The sequence below is a fragment of the Odocoileus virginianus genome, chromosome 28 (genome assembly GCF_023699985.2).
Source record: "Odocoileus virginianus isolate 20LAN1187 ecotype Illinois chromosome 28, Ovbor_1.2, whole genome shotgun sequence".
Lineage (NCBI taxonomy): Eukaryota > Metazoa > Chordata > Mammalia > Artiodactyla > Cervidae > Odocoileus > Odocoileus virginianus.
Genome location: NC_069701.1, coordinates 9,892,879 through 9,920,105, shown reverse-complemented (window position 1 = coordinate 9,920,105; position 27,227 = coordinate 9,892,879). Strand labels below are relative to the sequence as shown.

The following is a 27,227-nucleotide window of genomic DNA, read 5'->3' as shown; positions in this document are numbered from 1 at the left end:
ATATCTTAAAATGTATAGCAAAAGATTAATAATGAAAACAATAGGAAAAAAGTATTGACCCCTGGGTCAGGAAGATCCCCTAGAGAAGGCAATGGCAACCCACTCTAGTATTCTTGCCTGGGAAATCCCATGGACAGAGGAGTACATGGGGTCACAAAGAATTGGATACGACTGAGCAACTAACATTTTCACTTTCACATCACACAAACTCACTGAATACTTGGCTTTCCCTATTCATTTCTCCAAATCCTGGCCATGCATTATACATAATGAAAAATTCTGGTAGGTTGGTCGGCTTGTCTCCATGCCTTCCACTCCAAACATTTCATTAATATTTTCACTGTGAGTGTGTGTATAATACACATTTGCACATTTTCCCAAGACAACCCATTAGAAAGCGGAATGTGGAATGCAAGATTAGGGTTTTGGATTATTGGATTTTTTCTTACCCTCTCCAATGTAATTTCTTCAAACTCATATTCAATTTCTGTCCCATTGACCTGTAAATAGGAAAAAAAAATAAAGAAAACTATTAAATACATTTTGAGGAGGAGAGAGCTGCATTTTAAATAATATTAGGGGGTTAAATTGCACCCTGGCTATGAATAAACCACACTCTATTGATGTTTGTGACTGTATGTTCTCTTCCAAATGAAATATAGTCCAAGGTATTCTGAAATATGACTGAGACTCTACAAACACAACACAACACAACAAAAAAACACTCATTGTATCCTTTAAAATTTCTTGATGTTTGGGGGAGAGAAAACAGTACAAAATATGTACTGTGAGTTTACAAAGAGAAAGCCACCTAGCGTCATTGTTATAGTTACAAGGGAAATTTTTTCCTAATATCTCTCAATTTTTCTATGGATAGATTCTAAAATATGACCTTAAATATCAGTGGTAAGGGCAACACAACCATATTACATTTTTGGCTGTAAAACAGCATTAAGAATGACCATGTTAGATAAATAATGCCTTCTCCTTATCAGCTCAAGCTCGGGTAATTTATCCCCATTATCCTCCTGGTATATTTGTTGAGAAGCCCTGAACCATGTAACCATGGCTTCAGTATCAATGAGAAAGGAACAAACCAGGACATGCTTGAAATTCCTAGTGAGAAACCATTTTAACCATCCAACCAACCCTTAAATTGATTCGAACTTAGAGAGAGAAACACATTTTAAATATAGTCAGGCAACATATAACATATGACTTAGATTTCAAGTGACATGAATACAGAACATATGAAGAGCTACTTTAAAATAATCTAACAAATATTAAAGTCTCATGTTTATCTATCACAGATCCTTCTCAGCCAGGCAAAATTTCTGAGCAAGGAAATTCTTGAATTGGTTATTTTTGGTTGTTGTTGTTAGAATATGTCTCAGCAACATTATTAACATTTAGAAATTAGTGAGAAAAAACTAATTTTCAAATAAAAATCTATGATTTTTATAAAATTCTAATTTTACTTTACTGTCCCTTCTTTAGAATAATTTAAACATAGTTCTTGCATATTAAGAGCTTTATGGAGGCAAGGACCAGGCAGTCACATTACCTAGTGGAGCCTGACCAAAAATAAATAAATAAATAAATAAAGAAAGAAAGAAAGAAAGAAAGAAGGGAAAAAAGTGAATGGATGAATAACTGAACTAAGTAAATTATTTACCCGATTTATAAACAGGCATTTGTGGCTTCTCTTCCATAAGGAATTTGAATATGGTATCATTAACTGAAGGTATAATCATAACTATAATCAGCAAATATAAAGAACAATAGACTTTACTTATATGTGTCCACCAGTCACTTAGAGCATGTTTTTGATTTTCTAATTATATGAGCTAATTGGTGAATCACATTTTATTGTGTTACTACATTATCAAAGAGCCCCAAACCAAATTTGATTTTCTGGGCTTCAGCAACTTAATGACTCAGGGAAGAGAACTTGATGATGTTAGCACTAAGGTTTAGCAACTTTACAGTTTTTTTAATTTTATTTTTCACATGTAAAAATCAAAACTCAAACTCCCTGTATGTGTGTTCCCATATTAATTCTTTGTCTTTTTTTTTTTTCCCCAAAACTGTTTTTAGTTGACAGAGGGAAGTCAGAAAGGGAAGGCTGAGTTAATGTAATGTGTTTTAATTCTCACAGTATGGCTCCATGAAGCTTTTTTTTCACTTCAGTGCTCTCTAGAGTGGAGCCCTTCAGACTACTAAAGTGCTACAAACTGTGGTGGAAAAAAAAAAATACTTCAAAGAGAAGAAAATAACAAGCTTCTGATAATAAATATCAGAGGTGAAAATTCTGTTAGGAAGTGCATAAAAGATAAGAATATTTTAGTGACATACATTGCATAGTTGGGGGTCTACCAAAATATTGCTTAATATTTGTATGATCATATATGCTGAATTATAAATCCTAGAAGCATTATTTATGGATATCCAAGTTTGTATTCAAAAGTTCCCCAGACAGCTATATGAACTATTGATGGTTTTACATTTATTCCATGGGTCTTTAGTTTTCAACCTAAGAAAGCAATGTCATTTGCCTAATTCAATAGTACCCAGGATCTCTTTATAGGAAGGGAAAATGACATCCAGGTGGGGATGTAACCTTCCTTTTAAAAGAAAATATTCTATGACTACAACTGGACCTAGTGAAATTCTAAAGGAGTGAAAGGATTTTAGCATAGGTGAGGCAATATTTCAAGCTTTAATTGAGGAGCATTTAAAACATGGAATAACAGGAAAGATATTTAAGAGGTTATAGAGTTTACTGCATCATCACTAAAAGAGCACAATCTACACCGCCTGAGGACCCCTAAGAAAAGAAATCCTACACTGACCCTTGGCAAAGACCTTGGGGAAAAGAATGAAATAGAAAGAACTAAGAATACTTCCATTTTAAACATAAGTGTTACAAAAGTGGACTGTGACATTTGTGAACATTTAGTAGCTTCCCAGGTAGAGCTAGTGGCAAAGAATCCACCTGTCAATGCAGGAGATGCGAGAGACGCAGGTTTGATCTCTGGGTCAGGAAGATCCCCTGGAGAAGGAAATGGCAACCCTCTCCAGTACTCTTGCCTGGCAAATTCCATGGACAGGCTACAGTCTACAGGGTCACAAAGAGTTGGACATGACTGGGCCACTGGACCACAAGCAGCACAAATAACTTTTCAGAGGAGTATACCAACTCAACCATCTTTAAATGCTTTTTGTTCACACTGGCTTAGAGGAATAGGTGCTCTCTGAGTGGTAAAGAGCCAAAAGCTATGAACAGTAATTCCCTCCTAGCCTTTGTGTATTCTTACTCTGAAAAACCAAGAAAAACTGTCAGAAAGGGCCTCCCATCATCTTCTGGGGGGTTTACAGACAATCTATTGTCTCAACTTGCCTTGATGGTCTCACACTACTCCCAATTAGTTTAACAATATATGCCATTTAGTTAAAAAGAAAAAAAAAGGGGGGGGGGCGCTTTGGGGCTTCCCTGGTGACTCAGAGGTAAAGAATCAGTCTGCCAATGAAGGAGACTCTGGTTTGATTTCCAGTCCAGGAAGATCCCAGCATGATGAGGAGCAACCAAGCCCCTGCACCACAAGTACTGAGGCTATGCTCTAGAGTCCAGGAACCACAACTACTAAGCTGCAACTATTGAAGCCAGCACACCGCAACGACAGAACAGACCCAGCTCTCAGCTGGGGAAAAGCCCATGCAGCAACAAAGACCCAGAACAGCCAAAAATAAATAAAATCATTTTGTTTTTTTAAAAAGGGGGCTTCCCAAGTGGTGCAGTGGCAAAGAATCTGTCTGCCAACAAAGGAGATTCAAGAGACGTGGGTTCAATCCTTGGGTCTGGAAGATCCCATGGAGGAGGGCATGGCAACCCACTCTAGTATTCTTGTCTGGAAAATTCCATGGACAGAGCCTGGCAGTCTACATTCCATGAGGTCACAAAGACTTGGATGAGACTGAACTTACATTCAATTTTGGCTTCCCCAGTAGCTCAGCTGTAAAGAATCCCCCTTGGGGCTGGTGAACTGGGATGACCCAGAGGGATGGGATGGGGAGGGAGGTGGGAGGGGGGGTTCAGGATGGGGAACACATGTAAATCCATGGCTGATTCATGTCAATGTATGGCAAAAACCACTACAATATTGCAAAGTAATTAGCCTCCAACTAATAAAAATAAATGAAAAAAATAAAATAAAAATGATACACACTGAAAAAAAAAAAAAAAGAATCCCCCTGCAATTCAGGAGATGCAGGCAGGAGACTGGTTTGATCCCTGGGTCAGGAAGATTCCCTGGAGAAATAAGATGGCAACCTACTCCAGTATTCTTGCCTGGAAAATCCCAATCCATGGAGTCACAAAAGAGTCGGACATGACTGGGCAACTAAACAACAACAAATAACATTCTTCCTGGAAAATACTGCCAAATACAATTTTTTTCCTGACTAACAACATTTCCTGTGAGATTTAAGCACCCTGGTAATGTTTTATATTACTGATGGTCTGCAGCCTGTACAGATGCATGGAGATGGTTCTGGCTAACTCAGCTCTGGCTCTGACCAGCAACCAGCATCGTCTCTCCACCTGGAGAAGTGAGAGGACTGGCAGCTTTCTAGATGTGGAGGGTCAGTAAAGTAGATGGAATTTCCCAGTTTTGAAATATGTTTCTGTTCAGATACTTGATTTTTCTGAACCTAATGGTTATGGAGTGTCAGCTGGTAGGTTTCCAGGGTGGCTGGAAAACCAAATTGATGCCACACATTGTCCTGTCTTGTTCTGAGCATCTAGCCTTCCTGGCCTCAGATGGAAGTTAAGACAAGAGCATAACCTATTCAAATTCAAACTTGGTATTTAAAATTCTAATTTCATAAACTTTGAATACTTTATATATGTTTTTCTCTCCCCAACAGTCTTTAGTTAATTTCACTGCTTTTTCTTTTTTTTCCCTTCAGTGCTATGGTAACCACCTTTCTGGGTGATAATATAATTTGATTTGAGATCTGTTTTTATCTCTTGAAAAGAGGTTTTTCATGAATAAGACATGTGAACTATTCCATGTTTTAATGTTCTTTAACTGGAATCTTAAGTAACGATTTCTTTGAATTTTTTGTTCGTGTCTATAGTGTAATTTTATTAAAACTAGCAGCATAATAAAATGTCAGATGAATGAATTTTATACATCCCCATATCACATATTAAAACAAGTGCTGAAACACGAATATCAAAGTGTTGACTTCTTAGGACAAAGCAACTCTACCCAATGAACAAGTATTGAGCTTGCATGATGTGCCAAGGGATGTGAGAGGCACTGAGAAAATAAAGATTTTAGTATATTATTCCTGTTCTCAAGAAACATACAGTCTTTACAGAGGTACCAAACACAAACATTAAAACCCACAGATGTGAGATATCTAATATACAAAATAAAGAAGTGAATTGGAGCCATTGCCCCCCTGTTGCCACATGCAAGAGCTATACAGATCTGTTTATTATTTGCTGTGTATACATATTTGATTCCTCAGTAGTATGGAATATGACAGTAATGGACTAATTCTGCCCATTATAATAAGTGATTATAATACAGTAAATAGGACTTAGCGCAATCTTTTAGTTTTTAGCATATAAAGCTGAGTGATGAATTTCAATAATAATTTAAAGGTATCTATGACAACTGGCTTAAAAATAAAGAGTATCTATCCATATACTTATGCCATTTGTGCATATTTTTAAAATTTTATTTTTTTTTAATTGAAATATAACTGCTTTACAATGTTGTATTAGTTTCTGCTGCACCACAAAGTGAATCAGCTATATGTGCATGCAGGGTAAAACAATGAGATAATTATACACCTATCAAAATGTCTAAAAATAAAAAGAGAAATTCTGGTTACAATAGCACATGATTATCTTTATGAAATTGTTGAGAAGAATAAATGAGAGAACACAGCTGCCTGGCGCATAGTAGGTATTCAGTAGTGAGAGTTATTCTGATGAGTTCTGGATTAACAATCTAGTTGTAGCATGCAGACTCTTAGTTGTGGCATTTGGGATCTAACTCTCTGACCAGGGATTGAACCCGGGCCCCTGCATTGGGAGTTTGGAGTCTTAGCCACTGGGCTCCCAGGGAACTCTCTGTGTTTTCTTTTTAACATTTTTCTGCCCAGTTTGACCACCATGTTGCTCTGTTACCGGCTCTCACTTTCCCAAGGGTGGCTTCCCTGATAGCTCAGCTGGAATGCAATGCAGGAGACCCCAGTTCAATTCCTGGGTCAGGAAGATCCCCTGGAGAAGGGATAGGCTACCCACTCCAGTATTCTGGGGCTTCCTTTGTGGCTCAGCTGGTAAAGAACCCACCTGTAATGTGGGAGACCTGGGTTTGATCCCTGGGTTGGGAAGATGCTCTGGAGAAGCAAAAGGCTACCCACGCCAGTATTCTGGCCAGGAGAATTCCATGGACTGTATAGTCCATGGGGTCACAAAGAGTTGGACATGACTGAGTGACTTTCACTTTCCCAAGGTGGATTTCATTGCATTCTTTATAGCTCCATCTTCATAAGGATACAAGAGTTTATTTTACTCTTTTTTTTTTTTTTGTACCCCTGTAGCTTCTGGCACCATGCCTTCTTCATAGTATCTTTCTAGAAGAATCTTTAGAACCAGGTCACATGAGAACTCTAAAAATTGCATTGTTACTGAATTCTTCTCTACTTGGCAGCCCCTAACTGCAGTCTTTTCCTATCAAATAAGGCTTGAATTCCTCTCTCCATCTTGGGTAAGTTTTTATACACATGCATGAAGTGGTCAGTGGTAGTTGCTCAGTCATGTCTGAGTCATGACCCCATGGACTGTATGCACCCTGCCAGGCTCCTCTTTCCATGGGATACTCCAGGCAAGAATATTAGAGGGGCTAGCCATTCTCATCACCAGGGGATCTTCCTGACCCAGGGATAGAACCCACATTTCCGGCAGGTGGATTCTTTGCCATCTGAGCCAGCAGGGAAGCATGCTGTTAAATTAGTAAGTTCTAATTTAAATACTGAATATGTGAATTAAAGCATGATCTAACAGTTATTGAGAACCTACCATGTGCTAGGTTTGATAAGCCATGGGGAGACAGGCATGAATGAGATATAACTCCTGTCCTCAAATAACTCACGCTTAGCAGAGAGAGACTAATGGATGATAACAGGCAACAAAAGTGATATGACTGCTGTGTTAATGCCCATGATTATAGCAGTTGCAGAGGCAATATAAAGGAGGGGACGTGTGATTGTACCTGGGGGCTGTCAAAAAAGGTTTCATAGAGGAGATGGTATGTTCAGAGGCAGATGTCCATCAGAATGGGAAGGAAAGAGATGAGCCTAGCAGGGCATAGGGAACAGCAGGAACCACTTCTTCAGAATGCTCTGGGAGGGAAAGCACTGGCCTGAGCGTCATTAAGACCTGTATTGTAGTCTTGATTCTGTGGTGTAACATGCTGGCTAACCCTGGCAAGGTCACGGTGCTTCAATTTTCTCATGCAGATGGATGATCTCTGGGGTTGCTCCCTGCTCTGACCTTCTCACATCAGGGCTTTTCCTCTCCATCTACTGCTGAAATCATATTTACTTTGCCTGTCACTTTGGTCAAGGTGCACCCAACCTTGACTTAAGGGCTTACTGAGGACTTTTCTATTAATTCTCTCTTCCAAAGATCCCAGTCGACAGCCCATAATCCTACCAGCTAATATCTCCCTAATCTCCAGGTACTTCAGGCATGTCCCTTCTCCTTGATTTTGTAAGCATCAGGAAGGAAACTAGCTGGCAGGATCAGCTGGTCTTCTTAGCTCCACTCAAGGACGTCACCTTCAGCACCTTCCCCATTTATTCTTAAAGATCTCAAGTCCACCAGTAGAAACAAAAGGTAGCTCTTTACCTTCAAAAAAGGAAAATAGGGAGAGTTTTGCTCTACCCTCAATCCAAAAGAAAGAACTGAAGATTGATATTCATTATCTACATCACATCAAACTTTACATATCTCTGCTGAATGGATGAAAAACAGGCACTAAAAAAGTGATAGTTAATAAACCAGCATGGAAGCTCTAATCAGGATGACAGCATCATTAGACAAAGCCTGGAGGTTTGTCACACACAACTAAGCTGTCCATCACTTTCTTTAATAATGTCCCTCCTTCCAGACCATTTCCACTGCCTAAAATTGTATCTGCTCTTCATATTAAGAGGAATTATTACAGAGAAATTAAAAGTTCAGAAGATGGACTCTAAAAGTCCCAAATTCCAATTGCAGTTCTGTCACTTATAAGCTGTTGGAATTCATCTTTGCTAAGCACTATACCCATTAGTGTAAGTGTTAATATTCTTTCTTTAAATAGCAGTAAGCAAAAAATTTTCTGGTTAAATTTTAGTGAGCATCTATTTTAATCTAAGCCTGTATCTGGTTATTTTATGAATACTATTCAATTATAATGAGATTGGTTTACAAATATGCAACATAAGCTAAAATTAGAATACATAACATGTCTTAATGACCAGGATAACCACGATGGTGTGATCACTCACCTAGAGCGAGACATCCTGGAGTGTAAAGTCCAGTGGGCCTTAGGAAGCATTATTATGAACAAAACTAGTGGAAGTAATGAAATTTCAGCTGGAAATTACAAATTCTAAAAGATGATGCTGTGAAAGTGCTACACTCAATATGCCAGCAACTTTGGAAAACTCAGCAGTGGCCACAGGACTGGAAAAGGTCAATTTTCATTCCAATCCCAAAGAAAGATAACGCCAAAGAACGTTCAAACTAATGTACAATTGCACTCACTTCACATGCTACCAAGGTAATGCTCAAAATCCTTCAAGGTAGGCTTCAAGAGTACATGAACGGAGAACTTCCAGATGTACAAGCTGGATTTAGAAAAGGCAAAGTAACCAGAGATCAAATTGCCAACATCTGTTGGATTATAGAAGCAGCAAGGGAATTCCAGAAAAAATCTACTTCTGCTTCACTGTCTATGCTAAAGCCTTTGACTGTGTGGATCACAACAATCTATGGAAAATACTTAAAGAAATGGTAATACCAGACCACTTTGCCTATCTCCTGAGAAACCTGTATGCAGGTCAAGATGCAACAGCTAGAATCAGACATCAGACAATGGACTGGTTCAAAATTGGGAAAGGAGTATATCAAGGCTGTATAGTGTCACCCTGCTTATTTAATTTATATGCAGAGTACATCACGAGAACTGTCAGGCTGGATGAATCACAAGGTGGAATCAAGATTGTCGGGAAAAACATCAATAACCTCAGATATGCAGATGATACTGCTCTAAAGGCAGAAAGTGAAGAGGAACTAAAGAGCCTCTTGATGAGGGTTAAAAAGGAGAGTGAAAAAGTTGGGTTAAAACTCAACATTCAAAAGCTAAGATCATGGCATCTGGTCCCATCATTTTATGGCAAATAGATGGGAAAAATTGGAAACAGTGACAGACTTTTTGGGGGCTCCAAAATCACTGCAGATGGTGACTGCAACCATGAAACTAAAAGACACTTGCTCCTTGGAAGAAAAGCCATGACATACCTAGACAGCATATTAGAAAGCAGAGACATCACTTTGCCGACAAAGGTCCGCATAGTCAAAGCTGTGGTTTTCCCATTAGTCATGTATGGCTGTGAGAGTTGGACCATAAGGAAGGCTGAGCATCAAAGAACTGATGTTTTGAATTGCGGTGCTAGAAAAGATTCCTGAGGGTCTATTGGACTGCAAGGAGATAAAAGCAGTCAATCCTCAAGGAACTCAAGCCAGAATATTCATTGGAAGGACTGATGTTGAAGCTGAAGCTCCAATACCATGGCCACCTGATGGGAAGAGCTGAGTCATTGGAAAAAACCCTGAGGCTGGGAAAGACTGAGGGCAGGAGGAGAAGGAGATGACAGAGGATGAGATGGTTGGATGGCATCACCGACTCAATGAACATGAGTTTGAGCAAGCTCTGGCAGATGATGAAGGACAGGGAATCTTGGCATGTTGTAGTCCACGGGGCCAGAATGAGTTGGACACGACTAAGTGACTGGACAACAGTAACAATCATAGAACTTCCTATTTTTAATTAACACTCATAAACTACAGAAATAACTGCTGATATTCTTAGTTAAGATTCTAATTTTGGTAAGATAACTATTCTTATTTACCTGAATGTGTTCTTACCAATAGGCTCTGATTTCAAATTAAAGTTATAATCTTAATTAGACAAACTTCTGAGTTCAGTGAACTGCTAAATCATGTACTAAGTTGCTTTAGTTGTGTCTGATTCTTTTAGACTTATGGACCATAGTCCATCAGGCTCGTCTGTCCATGGGATTCTTTAGGCAAGAGTACTGGAATGGGTTGCCATACCCTCTGCTTCAGGGCATCTTCCAGATCTAGGGGATCACAACCCCATCTCTCATGTCTTCTGCATTGGCAGGCAGGTTCTTTACCTCCAGCGCCTGCTAAATCATAGGTTTCACCAAATATAGAAAAAAAAACCAGTATCATAATCTGTTTCATTCTTTAAAAGTTTTCTTCTTATTTTGTTATTTCCTCTTCCTTTGTCATTAAGACTTCATAACACAGGAATTTGGGGCCAGAAAAGTGATCATAGGCTTACTAATTACTATATATCTTTTTTATTTAATTAGAAACCACAGATTAAGTGACTTTTTAGTTGTAAAACTGTGATAATTTTTCGTGGTATTTCTGTCAAGAGAAATCAAGGAAGACAGATTAAGATTCTTACATGTGTGAAAAGAGTCATTTTATATGTACAAAGTTGTCTTGATTCAAGGTTTCTGTATAAAAGGAAAAATATAGTCACTTAAGTTTAGAACTGGATTTGCCTCTGGTTTGGAAACGGCACATTTCTTCCCAGCTGTGCTCCCTTAATTTGCACGTTTTGCTGGATGGTGTAATAATAGGTGCTTTGAATTCTTCTATTTGGCTGCAGTCTGATGCAGGCTCTTTTGTTAACTGGGGTTTAAATGCTCCATAAGTTTCAACATGCTCGCTCCTCATGACCCCATGAACTGTAGCCCACCAGGCTCCTCTGTCCATGGATTTCTCCAGGCAAGAATCCTGGAATGGGTTGCCATTTCCCTCTCCAGGGACCTTCCAGAACCAGGGACTGAACCTGGGTCTCCTGCACTGCGAGCAGATTCTTTACCAATTGAGGTGCCAGGGAAGCTCTCTGAGAGCAGTAAATGACATTCAAAGCATAATCAAATAACAGTTAAGAAAGCATCACAATACACCAGACGTTTGACCACTCCCAAATACAAACCACCTGGTCAATGGCAAGCAAAGTGTCCAAGAGAATCAAGAGCTCAAAACACATACCCAAAAGATTTAGAAAAAACAGAAACAGAGTGAGTGCTGAACCACAATATAAGATTTTACAAATATGATGATGTTAGCAGATAGTTGAGGGTAATTTTTTTTTTATATTTGGGTATAATGACAACTATAGTGTGAAGCAGATTATCAGTTATCCATTTCTTCATCTTTGCCTTCTTTCCTTAATTCCCTGCTATCTTGTTTGTGTTCCACCACCATAGAAAAGCTGAGCTCTTGAGGGTCAACAAAGTTCCATATTTGAATAAACTGATTTTTTCCCAGCTTTCATCCTTCCTGGTTTTCAAGCAGTATTTGACAATCTGGAGTGTAACTTAAAATTCCCCTTTTGTCACATGGTTCTTGCTGGTCTCCTTCCTACTTCTCCGTCCAATGTAATTATATCCATTTCCCTTCCTCTTGACAGATATGAGCATTCATATCTGCCCTTAGTGTTGTATAATCTTTACCTGAGTTTTCATCTCACACAACTTGATTTTCTAAGTAAATGCCCTAGTATCACCTCAGTCTCAATAAATCTGAAATAGAACTAATCATCTTGCCTAATTATAACCATCAGTTTCTCCAGCCTACTCCCTATAGGGAGAGAATCCTATAAAAGAGAATCCTCTTTTTTTCATATATATTCTGTGTATTTCTTATTCATACCCAACACCCTATTTTAAGACTTAGAATATAAGTTTCTTAGGATCATTGATATAATTTGCTAAAAATATTTCTGTCTCTATCATTTTTTCAAATCAATCTAATGTTCACATCCCTTGAGATTTTTCTTTCTAAAAAGCAACATTTCCACCATGTAATTTTACTGCATGAGTAGCTTTAATTTTTATCTTAGAAGAACATTCCAGACTATCTACCAGCTGTCCCCAACCTACTTGTCTAGCTACAGACCTTAGATCTTATCTTCAAAAACATTTTCTAGCTAAGTAACTCAACTTAAATAAAATACCTCCTCTCTTTGGTATCTTTATTAATGCCATACACTCTGTCATAAATGGACCACCCAGGTGGTACAGTGGTATACAGTCCGCCTGCCAATGCAGGAGACATGGGTTTCTATCCCTGGGTAGGGAAGAGTCCCTGGAGTAGGAAATGGCAACCCAGTCCAGTATTCATGCATGTCATGCTGCACCTCCACCATAAATATATTTATTTTATGCTTACTAAAATATTAATTTAGAAAAATAGTTTTGAATGCCTAGAATTTCCCAGGTACTAAGTTAGGTCCTAGGGATATAGCAGTAAATAAAACACAGTTCTTATCCCCATGGAGTTATTTGGGGGTATGGGACACTTCCATTTATGTCAGCCAAAGGCTGTCACTTCTATAAAGTCAAAAAGACTTTTCTTATCAATCTTCTGAAAACCACTACTCATCCTCCCCATGCTAGTAGCAATAATGATATTACTAAGACTACTAGTATTAGTACTACAACACTGCTTCTTTTCTTAAGTATCTAACACATGCTAGGCACTATGATAAACTGATCTAATAATTAGATAAAATCCTGGGGGCCAGACATTTTAATGTTAATTTTACTATTGAGAAAGCCAGGTTTCTAAACTAAGCAACTTCGCCAAGGTTTCACAATCACAAAGGGAAAGAGAAAGTGTTAGTCGCTCAGTCGTGTCCGACTCTTTGCCACCCCATGGACTGTAGCCCGCCAGGCTCCTCTGTCCATGGAATTCTCCAGGCAAGGATACTGGAGAGGGTTGCCATTCCCTGCTCCAGGGGATCCTCCTGACCCAGGGGCTGAACCTGGGTCTCCCTCCCTTTACAGCCTGAGCCCACAGGGAAGCCTGAACGCATAGGGAACATAAATTGGGACCATCCTGTTCATCTTTCTCATCACTTAGTAATGGGAAGCATATGCTCAGTCCAAACTTGTGGAAGAAAATGAAAGGAGAGGTTCTAAGGAGAGAGGAAAGAACAGGATGTACCTAGAGCTTGAATCAAGGGAAGTTTAATGTTAAACCACTGATCTTTCTCCCTGGTCATCCAGACCTCAGTCTTTCTCTCACTGTACCTGTGGTCTTCCTTATAGTACAGTTCTTCACATTGTGCCTTATCTTTCCTGATATACTGTCCTCCTGATCAGATGAGACACTGTAATTTAGATTTTTTTTCTCTTGTGGCACCTATCATGCTGACTTGCCCACAGCAGTCATTTCATAGTTATTGAAGAAATAAATCAATTGCATTTTATGTTAAGAGATTTTATTTGCCATGGATCTTTTAAAATCTCTTTGTATTCAAAAGTCCTACTTACCATTGTCAGTTTGCAAAGGAAGGAACCTGCTTTAATTTCTCTCTAATCATTTTACTTCAAAGCTCGCTAACAATAAGCTGTCTCCCTTTTTCATCTGAATATCACAATGTCAGCATCCTTCAACATCAATCCATCGATCAACAAATATTTGTTGAGTGACTCTCTCCACCTTCTTTATTAGTTCATGTGATCTCTTTTAACCTGATTTCAAAAGTACTTCAGTATCTTCATAACCTTGGAAAAGAGCTACAGCACTTTATCACTCTGCTAATTCATCTGCTCTTTCATCAAGATCACATGAAGAAGTTTTTTAAGTTCTGCAATTCTGGGGAAATGCTTTGGTTCACTTGTTATGAAACAAACAAAGAAGAAAGGTCAGATCAATCTGGATCGGATGCTAAGGGAGAGCATTCTGTTGCTTAGTTATTTCACCTTTCCTGAAGCACTCAGGGCTCCTCAGATGGCTCATCAGTAAAGAACCTGCATGCTAATACAGGAGATGCAAGTTCAATCTCTGGGTCAGGAGGATCTCCTGAAAAAGGAAATGGTAACCCATTTTTATACTCTTGCCTGGGAAATCCCATGGACAGAGGAGCCTGGTGGGCTACAGTCTTTGGGGTCTCAGAGTCAGATATGACTTACTGACCGAGCACATGCACGAAGCACCTTAGGATTATGACAGGGAACTGACTATTAATGCTGTTCCTTGCCCCACCACCCCACCAGCTGATAGAATATGGAACCTGGAAGGTTTCAAGTTGTCTATATGTAACCTTTTTCAGAGTATGCTAACAACAGTATTAATCATTAACATACTATATTCACATACATTATTATTTGCTCCTCATATCAATTCTAGGTGGGTCAATATCAATATTTGAATATTATAGATGGGTAAATAGCCCACAGACGATAGATAAATGGCTTGAAATTGCTCAGTTGGGGTTTTGATATAAACCTAGGTTTTTGGGACTCTGAATCTAGAGCTGATTCCATGACATTATGCTACATGCATAGGTTTTACTCTAAAACTGAGAGATAACCTGGCTGAATTATATAAAATTGTTGATGTTTAATTGTTTTTAACTTAAACAATTCTGTAATTCTGCACATTTCAACCTGAGAGTTGAAAATGACTTAGTATGGTGAGAAGAAGCCAGAATTTTAGAGTCAAGCTGTCTGGGTTAACAGCATGATCCTCTCACAATCTAGTTATAAAATGTTGAGTGAGATACTTAACCTCTCTGAGCCTTGGCCTTCTTATTTACAAAATAGATGGCAATTATACTTATAGGGTTGTACAAAAATTGAATGACATAATTTTGTAGAAGTTTAGTGTTTAGCACCTAGTGAACTCTCAGAAATACTAGTTACAATTATTCTGAAGTTTTTTCAAGGTCTGAGTAGGCATATTTAAATCCTGCCTATTCAATCTTCTAAAGAGAAACTAGTATAGGCACATGCATGTGTTGGAGGCAGAGGGAGAATGGTAGGTACAGAGATTAACACCTATTGTTCGTAGGAAATTGTATAAAAATTATCTACATTTAAGTTGTGTTCAATATTCACACAGAGGACTTGAGATACCCTCTTTCCTCTGTGAGATTCAATTAACTTAGATCAAATAGAAACCTATCACGACAAAAAAGTATAATATATTTTTCAAAGAAAAATTTTAAAGTTCAAGTTTCTACATTGGTATCAGTGCTTCCCAGACTGGATCCTGGAGTTTAGAAGTGGTTATGTATACCGAAGTTGCTGCTGACAACAGCTAGCCGCAACAGGGATCTCTGGGCTGCACATTGGATGTACCAAATCTCTATCTCTGGACCCTTGACTGTCAATCCCCAAGGCTTTTAAAAATCCCAGCACTGTGGTAACTGGAAGCTGATAGTATAAGCTCTAAACAGTGTATCGTGATTAACCAAAGGTTATTGCTGATGTTTTGTTTTTTGTTTTTCTTTTTTTTCCTCTTGGAACAAGAATACTCAAAAGGGTATGAACATCCAACTACATTAAAATAAATACATTCCATAAATACCTTAAGCATAGTAAACAAATATTAATTAATCAGACAGTAAATCCTGGATGGGAAGCACCAAGGATTGAAGGCAGTTGGTAGGAAGGGAGAAGTTATGAAGGGAAATTTAAATCATATTTTTACCACACTATCATTTTTCTTAATGACATTAGGATGACTTTGTTTTGCCATGTGTTCTCTTTGTAATTTATACTTATCTCCCAAAAAACCTCATTCTTCTCCCTTTCCAGATAACTAATGCTACCATAAACCCTGCCCTTCCTTCCCTAGCCCTTCTGACACAAAGGCTAGGTTAGGTTTATGTCATTTCCCTGTGTCTACAGAGTATTCGTGTAGATCCTTTGCCCAGACTGTAGATTGTGTTTGTCACAGCTTTCCGTCCAAGGAACAAGTGTCTTTTAATTTTGTGGCTGCAGTCACTGGCCACAGTGATTTTGGAGCCCAGGAAAAGAAAATCCGTCACTGCTTTCACTCTTCCCCCTTATATTTGTCATGAAGTGAAGGGACTAGGGCTTCCCTGATAGTTCAGTTGGTAAAGAATTCACCTGCAATGCAGGAGACCCCAGTTCAATTCCTGAGTAGGGAAGATCCCCTGGCGAAGGGAAAGGGTACTCACTCCAGCATTCTTGGGCTTCCCTTGTGGCTCAGCTGTTACAGAATCTGCCTGCAATGCAGGAGACCTGGGTTTGATCCCTGGGCTGGGAAGATTCCCTGGAGAAGAATACCTACTCCAGTATTCTGGCCTAGAGAATTCCACAGGCTGTATAGTCCCTGGGGTCACAAAGAGTCTAGATGCCATAATCTTAGTGTTTTTTTTTTTTAAGGTTGAGTTTTAAGCCAGTTTTCCCTATTCTCTTCTTTCACCCTCACCAAGAGGAGGTCTAGCTCCTCTTCACTTTCTGTGATTAGAGTGTTATCATCTGCATATCTGAGTGGTTGATATTTCGCCCAGCCATCTTGATTCCAGCTTGTGATTCATCCAGCCAGGCATTTCACATGATGTATTCTGCATAGAAGTTAAATAAGCAGAGTGGCAACACAGAGTCTTGTTGTATTTCTCTCCCAATTTTGAACCAGTCAGTTGTTCCATGTTCAATTCTAACTGTTGCTTCTTGGCACACATAAAGGTTTCTCAGGAGACATGTAAGGTGGCCTAATATCTCTTTAAGGACTTTCCACAGTCACTTTGCTGACAAAGATCTGTACAGTAAAAGCTATGTTTTTTTCCAGTAGTCAAGTACGAGTGTGCAAGTTGGACCATAAAGAAAGCTGAATGCTGACGTTCATGTTTTTGCATTGTGGGGCTGGAGAAAACTCTTGAGAGTCCCTTGAATTGCAAAGAGATCAAATCAATCAATCCTAAAGGAAATTAACCCTGAATATTCATTGGAAAGACTGATGCTGAAACTGAAGCTCCAATACTTCGCTCACTTGATGTTAAGAATGGAGTCATTGGAAAAGACCCTGATCCCGGGAAAAATTAAAGGCAGGAGGAGAAGGGGGTGACAGAGGATGAGATGGTTGGATGGCATCACCAACTTAATGGACATGAGTTAGAGCAAACTTCAGGAGATAGTGAAGGACAAGAGAGCCTGGCATGCTGCAGTCCACTGGGTCACGAGGAGTCAGACATGACTTAACAACTGAACAACAAGTAGAATGTGTTTTCTACAAGCTTCTGGCTTTAGATTCAGTCAGACATGGATTCTAACCTGAAATTGGCCATAAAGCTTTGTGACTTTAAAAAGATACACAGTCTCAGTTCCTCCTCAGTAAAATCAGACAGTATTTATATTTACTTCAATAGAGGTGTCCGGAATTTTAAATTAACGAAGAAGTATAGCACAGTGCTCAAGTGTACATACTATAGATACTCCAGTTGATCAAACATAGAGATTATAAAGTTACTTAGAGCCAGATTTCCTCCAAGTTTGACTCTGCCAGTTTCTAGATGTGAGATATCTGCATCAGTTCCCTCATCTGTAAATCAGCGTTCTTAATCTCAATGGGTTGTGAAGACTGAATGAATTAGTGAATTAGTATAAATGAAAAGAATAAGTAAAATACTTGGAGCAATAGCTTGAGACATACTAAATGTCATTGTTACTATACTATCCATTATCATTACAGAAAGGTGGAAAAAGGTGCTCAGCAAATCCTCTCCCCAGGACAACTTAAAAACAGAATTGCCAAAAATAGCCATTTTTGGACTCTGGGAACTGACTAAAAGCATATAGAAAATCGGAAAAAAAAATACTTTGATTCAGGAACCTGAGTTAGCAACAGTGGAAATCTGATGTCCTAGACTAGGACTACTCTTATACATTTCCTCCCCCAAATTCTATGGGCACAATAGTTTACAAGGGCAGGAAAAGCTATGCAAACTAGAAGTTTGCTGTCACAGGAAACCAACTTCTTTGGAGCAGCAAATGGGAAAATCTCATAATCAGAAGTGAAGTGAAGTGAAGTCACTCAGTCATGTCCAACTCTCTGCGACCCCATGGACTATATATATAGCCCACCAGTCTCCTCCATCCATGGGATTCTCCAGGCAGGAATACTGGAGTGGGTTGCCATATCCTTCTCCAGGGGATCTTCCCGACCCAGGGATCGAACCCAGGTCTCCGACATTGCAGGCAGACGCTTTACCCTCTGAGCCACCAGGCTCATGATCAGGCATGTTGTTAAATAACAACAGTGATTTTGGTGGTAAATATTAGAAAAATTAAACACTGTAGTAACTTAAGCTAGCGATACTGGTGGTGAAAGCTACAGACTCTCTGGGCTTCCCAGGTGGCATTAGTGGTAAAGAACCTGCCTGCCAATGCAGGAGACAGAAAAGACATGGGTTCGATGCCTGGGTTGGGAAGAGTACCTGCAGGAGGGCATGGCAACCCACTCCAGTATTCTTCCATGGAGAATTCCATGGACAGAGAGCCTGGCAAGCTGCAGTTCACAGAGTTGCAAAGAGTGGGATATGATTGAAGCAACTTAGCACACATGCAAAGACTCCAGACTAGCTAGAAATATAACAGGAAAATCTGTTGAATAAATCATGGCAAGCCTTGAGAGCTCCAAATGATCCCTGCCAGACAGAAGACTGAGTGCATGTGCAAGGCGATCCATAGACGCAGTAGAAACTGGAGAAGGTCCTAGCCATCTACACATCTCAGGATGAATGTGAGGGCTTGATTTATGCAGGGCAATCATAATAGGATCTATTAGAAAATAAAATCTCAGACAGATTTGTAAACTGTTTAAATTTAAAGCACATTTATACCCACAGGGTAATCTAATTTACCAATTATGAACCAGAATCAGGTCTGACAACTATTTTACCTGAGCTTAACCTGCTAGGGTTTTGCCTAACCTAAGTGAGGAAGGGAAACACCAACTTCAGCACCCACTAGTCAGTCAGGAGCCTAGGGGGAAAAGCTGAAAACCACTGGTGACATTCACAGCCCAGAGGCACAAGCTTACTAAAAGACTGAAATTAAGTCACAAGAATATAAAATGTCATGCCTTCCCTCTGCTGCCTTACCACCACAACACTAAAGGCTTATTTACATCAGTTCCTTTTACCCAGCACATCATACTTTTCAACAAAAAAAATTACAAAGCATAATAAAAGGTAAAACACATAGTTTGAAGAGACTGAGCAACTATTAACCAGAGGCAGATATGACAGGAATGTCAGAATTATCAAAACAGGAATTTTTAAAAAATAATTGATATTTTTAATGGTGTTAATGGACAAAGTAGCATCATGCAAGAGCAGATGAATAAATGTAAAAGTAAGAGATGAAAATTCTTGGAAATGTCCAAGAAAGAAATGCTAGAGATAAAAAACACCTCTGTAACTGAAATGAAGAGTGTTTTTTGGTGGATTCATTAGTAGACAGGGCATGACTGAGGAAAGTATCTCTAAGTTTGAAAATTATAATAATATGAACTTAAAAACTGAAAAACAATAACAAAAAAAGACTTTAAAAAAATCAACCAAACAGAATATGCAAAAACAGTGGGACACCTAAAAAAGATGTAACATACATGCCATCTCAGAAGAGGAAGAAACAGGAAAAGGAGCAAAAACAATATTAAAAGCAATATGACTGGGAAGTTTTTCCAAATTAATGCCAGACATCACACCTCAGACAAAGGAAGTTCTGAGAATAACACAAAAAACCTAGGCATATCATACACAAACTTTAAAAAGTCAAAGATAAAGAAACAAACTTTGAAAGAAGCTGGAGGGAAAAAAGCACCTTCCCTACAGAAGAGCAAAATTAATCACCTAATTAATTATATGACTTCTCCTCAGAAACCAGGCAAACAAGAAGAGAATGGAGTGAAATATTTTAAACATTGAGAAAGGAAACACACTCACACACACACACAACCCAGAATTCCATATTCTGTAGAATTATCCTTCAAAAGTGAAAGAGAAATAAAATAGTTTCTCAGACAAAAATGAAAAATTGAGGAAATGTATTGCCAGACCTGCTTTGCAAGAAATGTTCAAAGAAGTTCTTCAGAATGAAGGTAAATGATATAGGTCAGAAAAATGATCTACATAAAGAAAGAGCATCAGAGACTAAATAAGTAAAACAAATAACTAAACTCACTTTATTTTTATTATTCTTAATTGACCTGCTGCTGCTGCTAAGTCACTTCAGTCGTGTCTGATTCTGTGTGACCCCAGAGACGGCAGCCCACCAGGCTCCCCCGTCCCTGGGATTCTCCAGGCAGGAACACTGGAGTGGGTTGCCACTGCCTTCTCCAATGCAGGAAAGTGAAAAGTGAAAGTGAAGTCGCTCAGTTGTGTCCGACTCTTAGCGACCCCATGGACTGCAGCCTACCAGGCTCCTCTGTCCATGGGATTTTCCAGGCAAGAGCACTGGAGTGGGGTGCCATTGCCTTCTCTGTTAATTGACCTAACATAACTATTCAAAATAGTAACATCAACAGTATATTCAACTATGCATTTTTACATGTGTGTGAATACACATAACAACAACACAGGGAACAAACTCAGGTCTCTTCTGTCTCTTGCATTGGCAGGCATAGCGTTTACCACTGAGCCACCAGGAAGACTATATTCAATATGTATATAGTGAAAGAAAGTGAATATAAATAAAGTGAAAGCAAGTGAAAGTGTTAGTTGCTTAGTTGTATCCAACTCTTTGTGACCCATGGACTGTAGCCTGCCAGACTCTTCAATACATGGGATCCTCCAGGCAAGGACACTGGAGTGGGTTGCCATTCCCTTCTCCAGGGGGTCTTCCTGACCCAGGGACTGAACCCAGGTCTCCTGCATTGCAGGCAGATTCTTCACCATTTAAACCATTAGAGAAGCAGATATGAAAAGCAATGATAAAATATATCATGCTAACACTAATCATAGGAAACTGACAGTAGTTATATTAAGTTAGAGTGGATTTCAGAGCAAGAAAAATTATCAGGGATAATGAAGTGCATTAAACAATTATAAAGAAATCAGTACCTTAGGAAGTTCTTAACAAGTTTTAGTGTGTGTGCCCCTAGCAACAGTGAGGGGAAAAGGGATAAGAATTCAGGGAAAAACAAATGAAGCCACTATTACAGTTGGAGACTTTCACATCCCTCTATCAGAAATGCACCATTCAGCAGACACAAAATCAGCAAGGACATAGTTGAACTCTATAGCACTATTAATCAACTGGATACAATTAACATCTGTAGACTACTTCACACAGCAACAGCAGATTATATATTCTTCTCAAGCTCACATGGAACATTTACCAAGATAAACTACTTTCTGGGCCATAAATCACACCTTAAAATTTTTTTTAAAAAAGTAGGAATCATACAAAGTCTGTTCTTAGACCACAATGGAATTAAATTAGAAATCGAAACCAGACGTATAAATGGAAAAATCCTAAAATACTTGGGCATTAAACAACACACTTCTAAATAACACAGGGGAAAACAAAAATCTCAAGAGAAATCTTAAAATATTTGAAACAAATTGAAAATAAAAATACAACTTAACAAGATTAATTGGATGCACGTGAACCAAGAACTTCCAGATGTACAAGCTGGATTTAGAAAAGGCAGAGGAAAAAGAGGTCAAATTGCCAAAATCTGTTAGATCATAGAGAAAGCAAGGGAATTCCAGAAAAACATCTACTTCTGCTTCATTGACGATGCTAAAGCCTTTGTGTGGATCAGAACAAAATGGAAAATTCTCAAAGAGATGGGAACACCAGACCACCTTACCTGTCTCATAAGAAACCTGTATGAGAGTCAAGAACAAGGAGTTCAAACTGAATATGGAGCACTGGGCTGGTTCAAAATTGGGAAAGGAGGATGTCAAGGCTGTATGTAGTCACCCTGCTCATTAACTTTTACGCAGAGTACACCACGCAAAATGCCAGGTTGGATGAATCACAAGCTGGAATCAAAATTGCCAGGTGAAGTATCAGCAGCCTCAGATATTCAGATGACACCACTCTGATGACAGAAAGCAAAGAGGAACTAAAGAGCCTCTTGGTGAGGGTGAAGGAACGGAGTGAAAAGGCTGGCCTAAAACTCAACGTTGAAAGAGTGAAGATCATGGCATCTTGTTCCATCATTTCATGGCAAATAGAAGAGGAAAAAGTGGAAGCCATGATAGATTTTCTTTTCATGGGCTCCAAAGTCACTGAAGTGACTACAGCCATGAGATTAAAGGATGCTTGCTCACTGAAAGGAAAGCTATGACAAACCTAGACAGCGTATTAAAAAGCAGAGATATCACTTTGCTGACAAAGGTCCATATAGTCAAAGCTATGATTTTTCCAATAGTCATATATGGATGTGAGAGTTGGACCATAAAGAAGGTTGAGTGCCAAAGAACTGATGCTTTCAAATTGTGGTGCTGGAGAAGACTCTTGAAAGTCTCTTGGACAGCAAGGAGATCAAACCAGTCAGTCCTAAAGGAAATCAACCCTGAATATTCACTGGAAGGACTGATGCTCCAATACTTAGTCTACCTGATGTGAAGAGCTGAGTGACTGGAAAAGACCCTGATGCTGGGAAAGACTGAAGACAAAAGGAGAAAGGGGCAGCAGAGGATGAGATGGTTAGATATCATCATGGACTCAACGGACACGAATCTGAGCAAACTCCAGGAGATAGTGGAGGACAGAGAAGTCTGGTGTGCTGCAGTCCATGGGCTCGCAAAGCATCAGACACAAATTAGTGAGTGAGGAACAAACAAAAAGGCAGTGCTTTGACGGAAATGTACAGCACTGACCACATATAAGAAAAGAAAGAATGACCTAAAATCAATCATTTAAGCTTCTACCTTAGAAAACTGGATAAAGAAGAGTGAATCAAATGAAAGACAACCAAAGACAAGACAAGAAAGAAAAAAAAGACGGAAAATGAAATTGAATAAAGGAAATCAATAGAGAAAATCAACAGAAGTAAAAGAGTTTCCTGAAAAGATCAATAAGATCAACAAACACCAAGCCAGTCTAAATAAGAAAAAAATGAGAGGTGATACAAATTACTAAATATCAGAAAGGAAAGAGGGGACATCAGTACAGATTTCATGGACATTAAAGGATAATAGAGGAATATTATGAAACACTCTGTGCCCCCAACTTTGTTAACCTAAACGAACCATTTCCTTGAAAGTAAATCTGCCAAAATTCACAAAAAAATGAAAAAGAAAACCCGAATACACATATTTTCTAAACAAGAAACCAGAAAAAGACAGTATTAGACAAGAAAACTATAAACCAATACCTCTTATGAACATGGATATAAAAATCCTTCACTATTATTTGAATCTGTCTCATTGTTATCTTCATAGCACTTGTAATTATACTACACTGCAATTGTCTGCCTATTTCCCTAGTCCATTAGACTTCCAGCTCCCCAGGGGCAGGAGTCATTTCTTATTCATCTTTCTATATACAGTACCTGGCAGAGCATCTGGTACACAGTGGGTATTCAATAAATATATGTTAAACTGAATCTTGTCAGATCCAAACCTTTCAGGTTGGGAGCATTTCTAGACATTTTTAAAATCTGCCTTAGGGGCTCACAGAATTGTACATCTGTTAGGTAGTAAATATATACTGTCTAAGATCACCGTTTCTACCTATACACTCAGTTGGAGTTACAGGCTCCAAATAAAATTAGAATGATAGAGAATGAATTTGTAAACAGTTTATTTATGTAATCAATTTGCCAGCATCATCAGCTTCATTAAAATAGCAGTGCTATGCTGAATTGCATTAAAGCTGGAAAATTACTTTCGAAATAGAAATAAATAAGCTTAAGTAAGTGACTGGGAGCTAAAATTACCTGCTAGTAGCAGAGCTGTAAGTATGAATAGTAATTATTGAGAAATACTTTTCTGAAAAGAATTAAGTACCACTGTTTATTTCAACTTGCTTTTATCCTTGTAAATAGAAAGAAATATGGTGAGTGCTATGGGCATTTACTTCACTTGAAATTGAGGTTTAAAGACCTGCAAAAGCATTTACTTCATTTGAAACTGAGGTTTAAAGACCTGTAAATATCCTTGGAGATACATACATATATGTGTATATATGCACATATCGATATAAAATTATATATATTAGACACACACATATCTTAAGATGTTGATATTTTCAACTGAAACAATGTGATAAAATGATAGCATTCTGTCTTAGTTAAACATTGGTAAGAACTGAGCTGGTATATTCCTACTATATTAATTATCTTTATAATACTTTTCTAGCTATCTGGGCTTATGAAAGAAGACAGATAAAATGCAGTTCTCATTTTCAGAGCACGCATTCACTTTTAAAGGCCTCTTGAGGGTGGTTTGTCAATTTTCTTTGAAATCAAGGTGCTTAGAAAGATTCAGAAGTGGTAAACTTGTATGGATTTTGGCCCTTGTCATCACAAGCAATAAAAGATGCCTCTCTCTTATTTGAGCTATGAATCAAACCTGACCAAGGACTATTTCACCCAATTGCTGTTTTGGAACTCAGGCACCTTAAAACCAAAAGAGAAAATACATTTTAAACCAATAACCTATTTTTTCTATGTCTAACTTTAAAGGAATTTCCCCCTTGTTTCTGCTAAGTATTCTTATGCCAGGCTTCACTTGTGGCTCAGTGGTAGAGAATCTGCCTGCCAATGCAGGAGGAGTGGGTTTGACCCCTGGTTTGGGAAGATCCCCTGGAGAAGGAAAGTGCAACCCATTGCAATATTCTTGCCTGGAGAATTCCATTGACAGAGGAGCCTGGCAGGCTATAGTCCATGGTGTTGCAAAAGAGTCATATACAACTTGGTGACTAAATAAGAACAACCTGGTATGTCGTCAGCAGAGTCTGCCTATGTGAACATTGTTCTAGGGAAAAAGAATGGTGACTGCTTTACATTGCTTGCCTGTTACAGTCCATGATGGAGGGGTCACAGTAAGGGCCTTCAGACTACTTAAAACTACTAGTTGATATCCTCTTAGTTATATATATATGTATATATAAAACCACTTTAAACATAAGATAAAAAAATAACAAAGTACTCAACATAAAGTCAATTACCTTGGCAACATGGCATGTATTCTTTAGAAGAGATCTCTAGACAGACTATAAGTGTAACCACTACTGCCTAAAATCATAGCAGAATGTCCACAGCATTCAGCCTTCCCCAGATTAACTAGGATACAATTACTTTGTTGGTTTCTGGTCATTTTAAATGTGGAGTCCTATAAACTTACCAGTATCCAAATATGCAAACAGTTTATTCTTATGAGAATGAACTGTCCGGCCAACGATTTAGTTACTAGAGCCGGAAAATGCTTTTGGGCTCTTGAGAAAGCCACTTGGACTTAAAAATGAAGCAGTTATACACTTTAAAATTTTCAACTTCTCACTTTCAGACACATTTTAAGTAATAAATCATCTTTCATGATAATATCTCAAGGTGTTCTCACATACATTATCTTATTATGAAATAAGAAATGATTTTAGCCCTTTATATAGGAAGCAACTGAAGCTTAGAGAGGTTAAGTACCTTGACCAAGTCCAGGGAACAGGTTAAGAAGTTGGGGTGGACATTTATAGTTTTTGATTCCTGGTTCAGGATTCCCACTGAAAATATGGGAACTTCAACAAATTTTCATCAGTTTTGCAAGAAAATGTTTTTCCACTGAGCTAATATTGGAGTAAAAACTTAAAACAAGATGCACTCCTTAAAAAAAAAAAAACCAAAAAAAAGAAACCAAACAAAAAACCCCACCAAATTGGCTTCAAAACTGCAACCCCAAAGCCACATCTCTCCTCCAGTATTCCCTTCTGCTCATCCTACGTGTCCATCAAGGAAGTACTGACAAAGACATGTTTATTCTTTTGCTAAAAAACACCCTTCAAGGAGCAGCCCCTTAAGCCAAAAAGCAGAATTATTAGGGGAAAAAAGGCACACTGAAACAAGGCCTTGAGTGTGCTGGCAGTAATCATTCATAAAATGATTAAAAATTAAGAATTTAATTTTTTTGAGTGCTCTCTTAGAAAATTTTTTTGAGTGTCACTGAAGTTTCACCACGTTCAAAGTTGAACCAAGAATAGTAAGATGTATTAGCATTAATGGGCAATGAAGTAATAGTATTAGTATTAATGGCATAGTAATAGTATTACTAATTACTAATAGTAACACTATTATGTAATAGTATAGCTAATAATAATACTATTTAGTATTACTAATACTATTAAGTAATACTTAATAGTGATAGTATTAAGTATTACTTAATACTTAAGTATTAATTACTTGATAGTAATACTATTAATAGTATTAATGGGCTATGAAGCCCATGAATAAAATCTGCTTATTCATTCACTCATATATGTCTCAGGTGCCTACCATGTTCTGGAGATGTTGAACAATGTAGGTTCAGAGTCAGTACTAATATTAGGACCAATGAGTGATCAATGCTAAAGTATTATGACTTAAATTTTCCAAAATCTTAAAAAAGTGGTGTGAAACACAAGCAGCACCATACGGAAAGGATCATGATAAAGGTGGACAGATGGTACTGTGGGAGTCTGCAGATGATACACATAGCCTTGACTGGAGCAAAGGAGGTATCCAAGAAAATTTTTTTCCAAGACTGCAATGCTTATACAGTCTTGAAGGATGAACAGAAAATAAAATGGAGATGTCTAGATAAATGGCTCAAAGTACATGAACACCGTGTCCAGAAGTCATGTAATCATGTAGTCAGCAGTCATGTACGGATGTGAGAGTTGGACCATGAGGCTGAGTGCCAAAGAATTGATGCTTTCAACTTGTGGTGCTGAAGAAGACTCTTGAGAGTCCCCTGGACTGAAGGAGATCAAACCAGTCAATCCTAAAGGAAATCAACCCCAGATATTTATCGGAAGGACCAATGCTGAAGCTGAAGCTCCAATACTTTGGCCACCTGATGTGAAGAGTTGACTCACTGGAAAAGATCCTGAGGTGGGGAAAGACTGAAGGCGAAAAAGAGAAGGGG

The 27,227-nt window shown here is 38.4% G+C and overlaps 1 protein-coding gene across 26 annotated transcripts in view; it reads right to left on the bottom strand.

Annotated features, from left to right (window-relative positions):
• DLG2 (discs large MAGUK scaffold protein 2) overlaps positions 1-27,227 on the bottom strand; it is a 2,233,668-nt gene that overhangs the window by 766,365 nt on the left and 1,440,076 nt on the right. For all 26 annotated transcript variants that reach the window (XM_070457186.1, XM_070457179.1, XM_070457180.1 and 23 more), the window contains one exon: positions 450-500. In XM_070457186.1, coding sequence (XP_070313287.1) covers positions 450-500 — 51 coding nt within the window. The remainder of the gene's footprint in view (positions 1-449; positions 501-27,227) is intronic.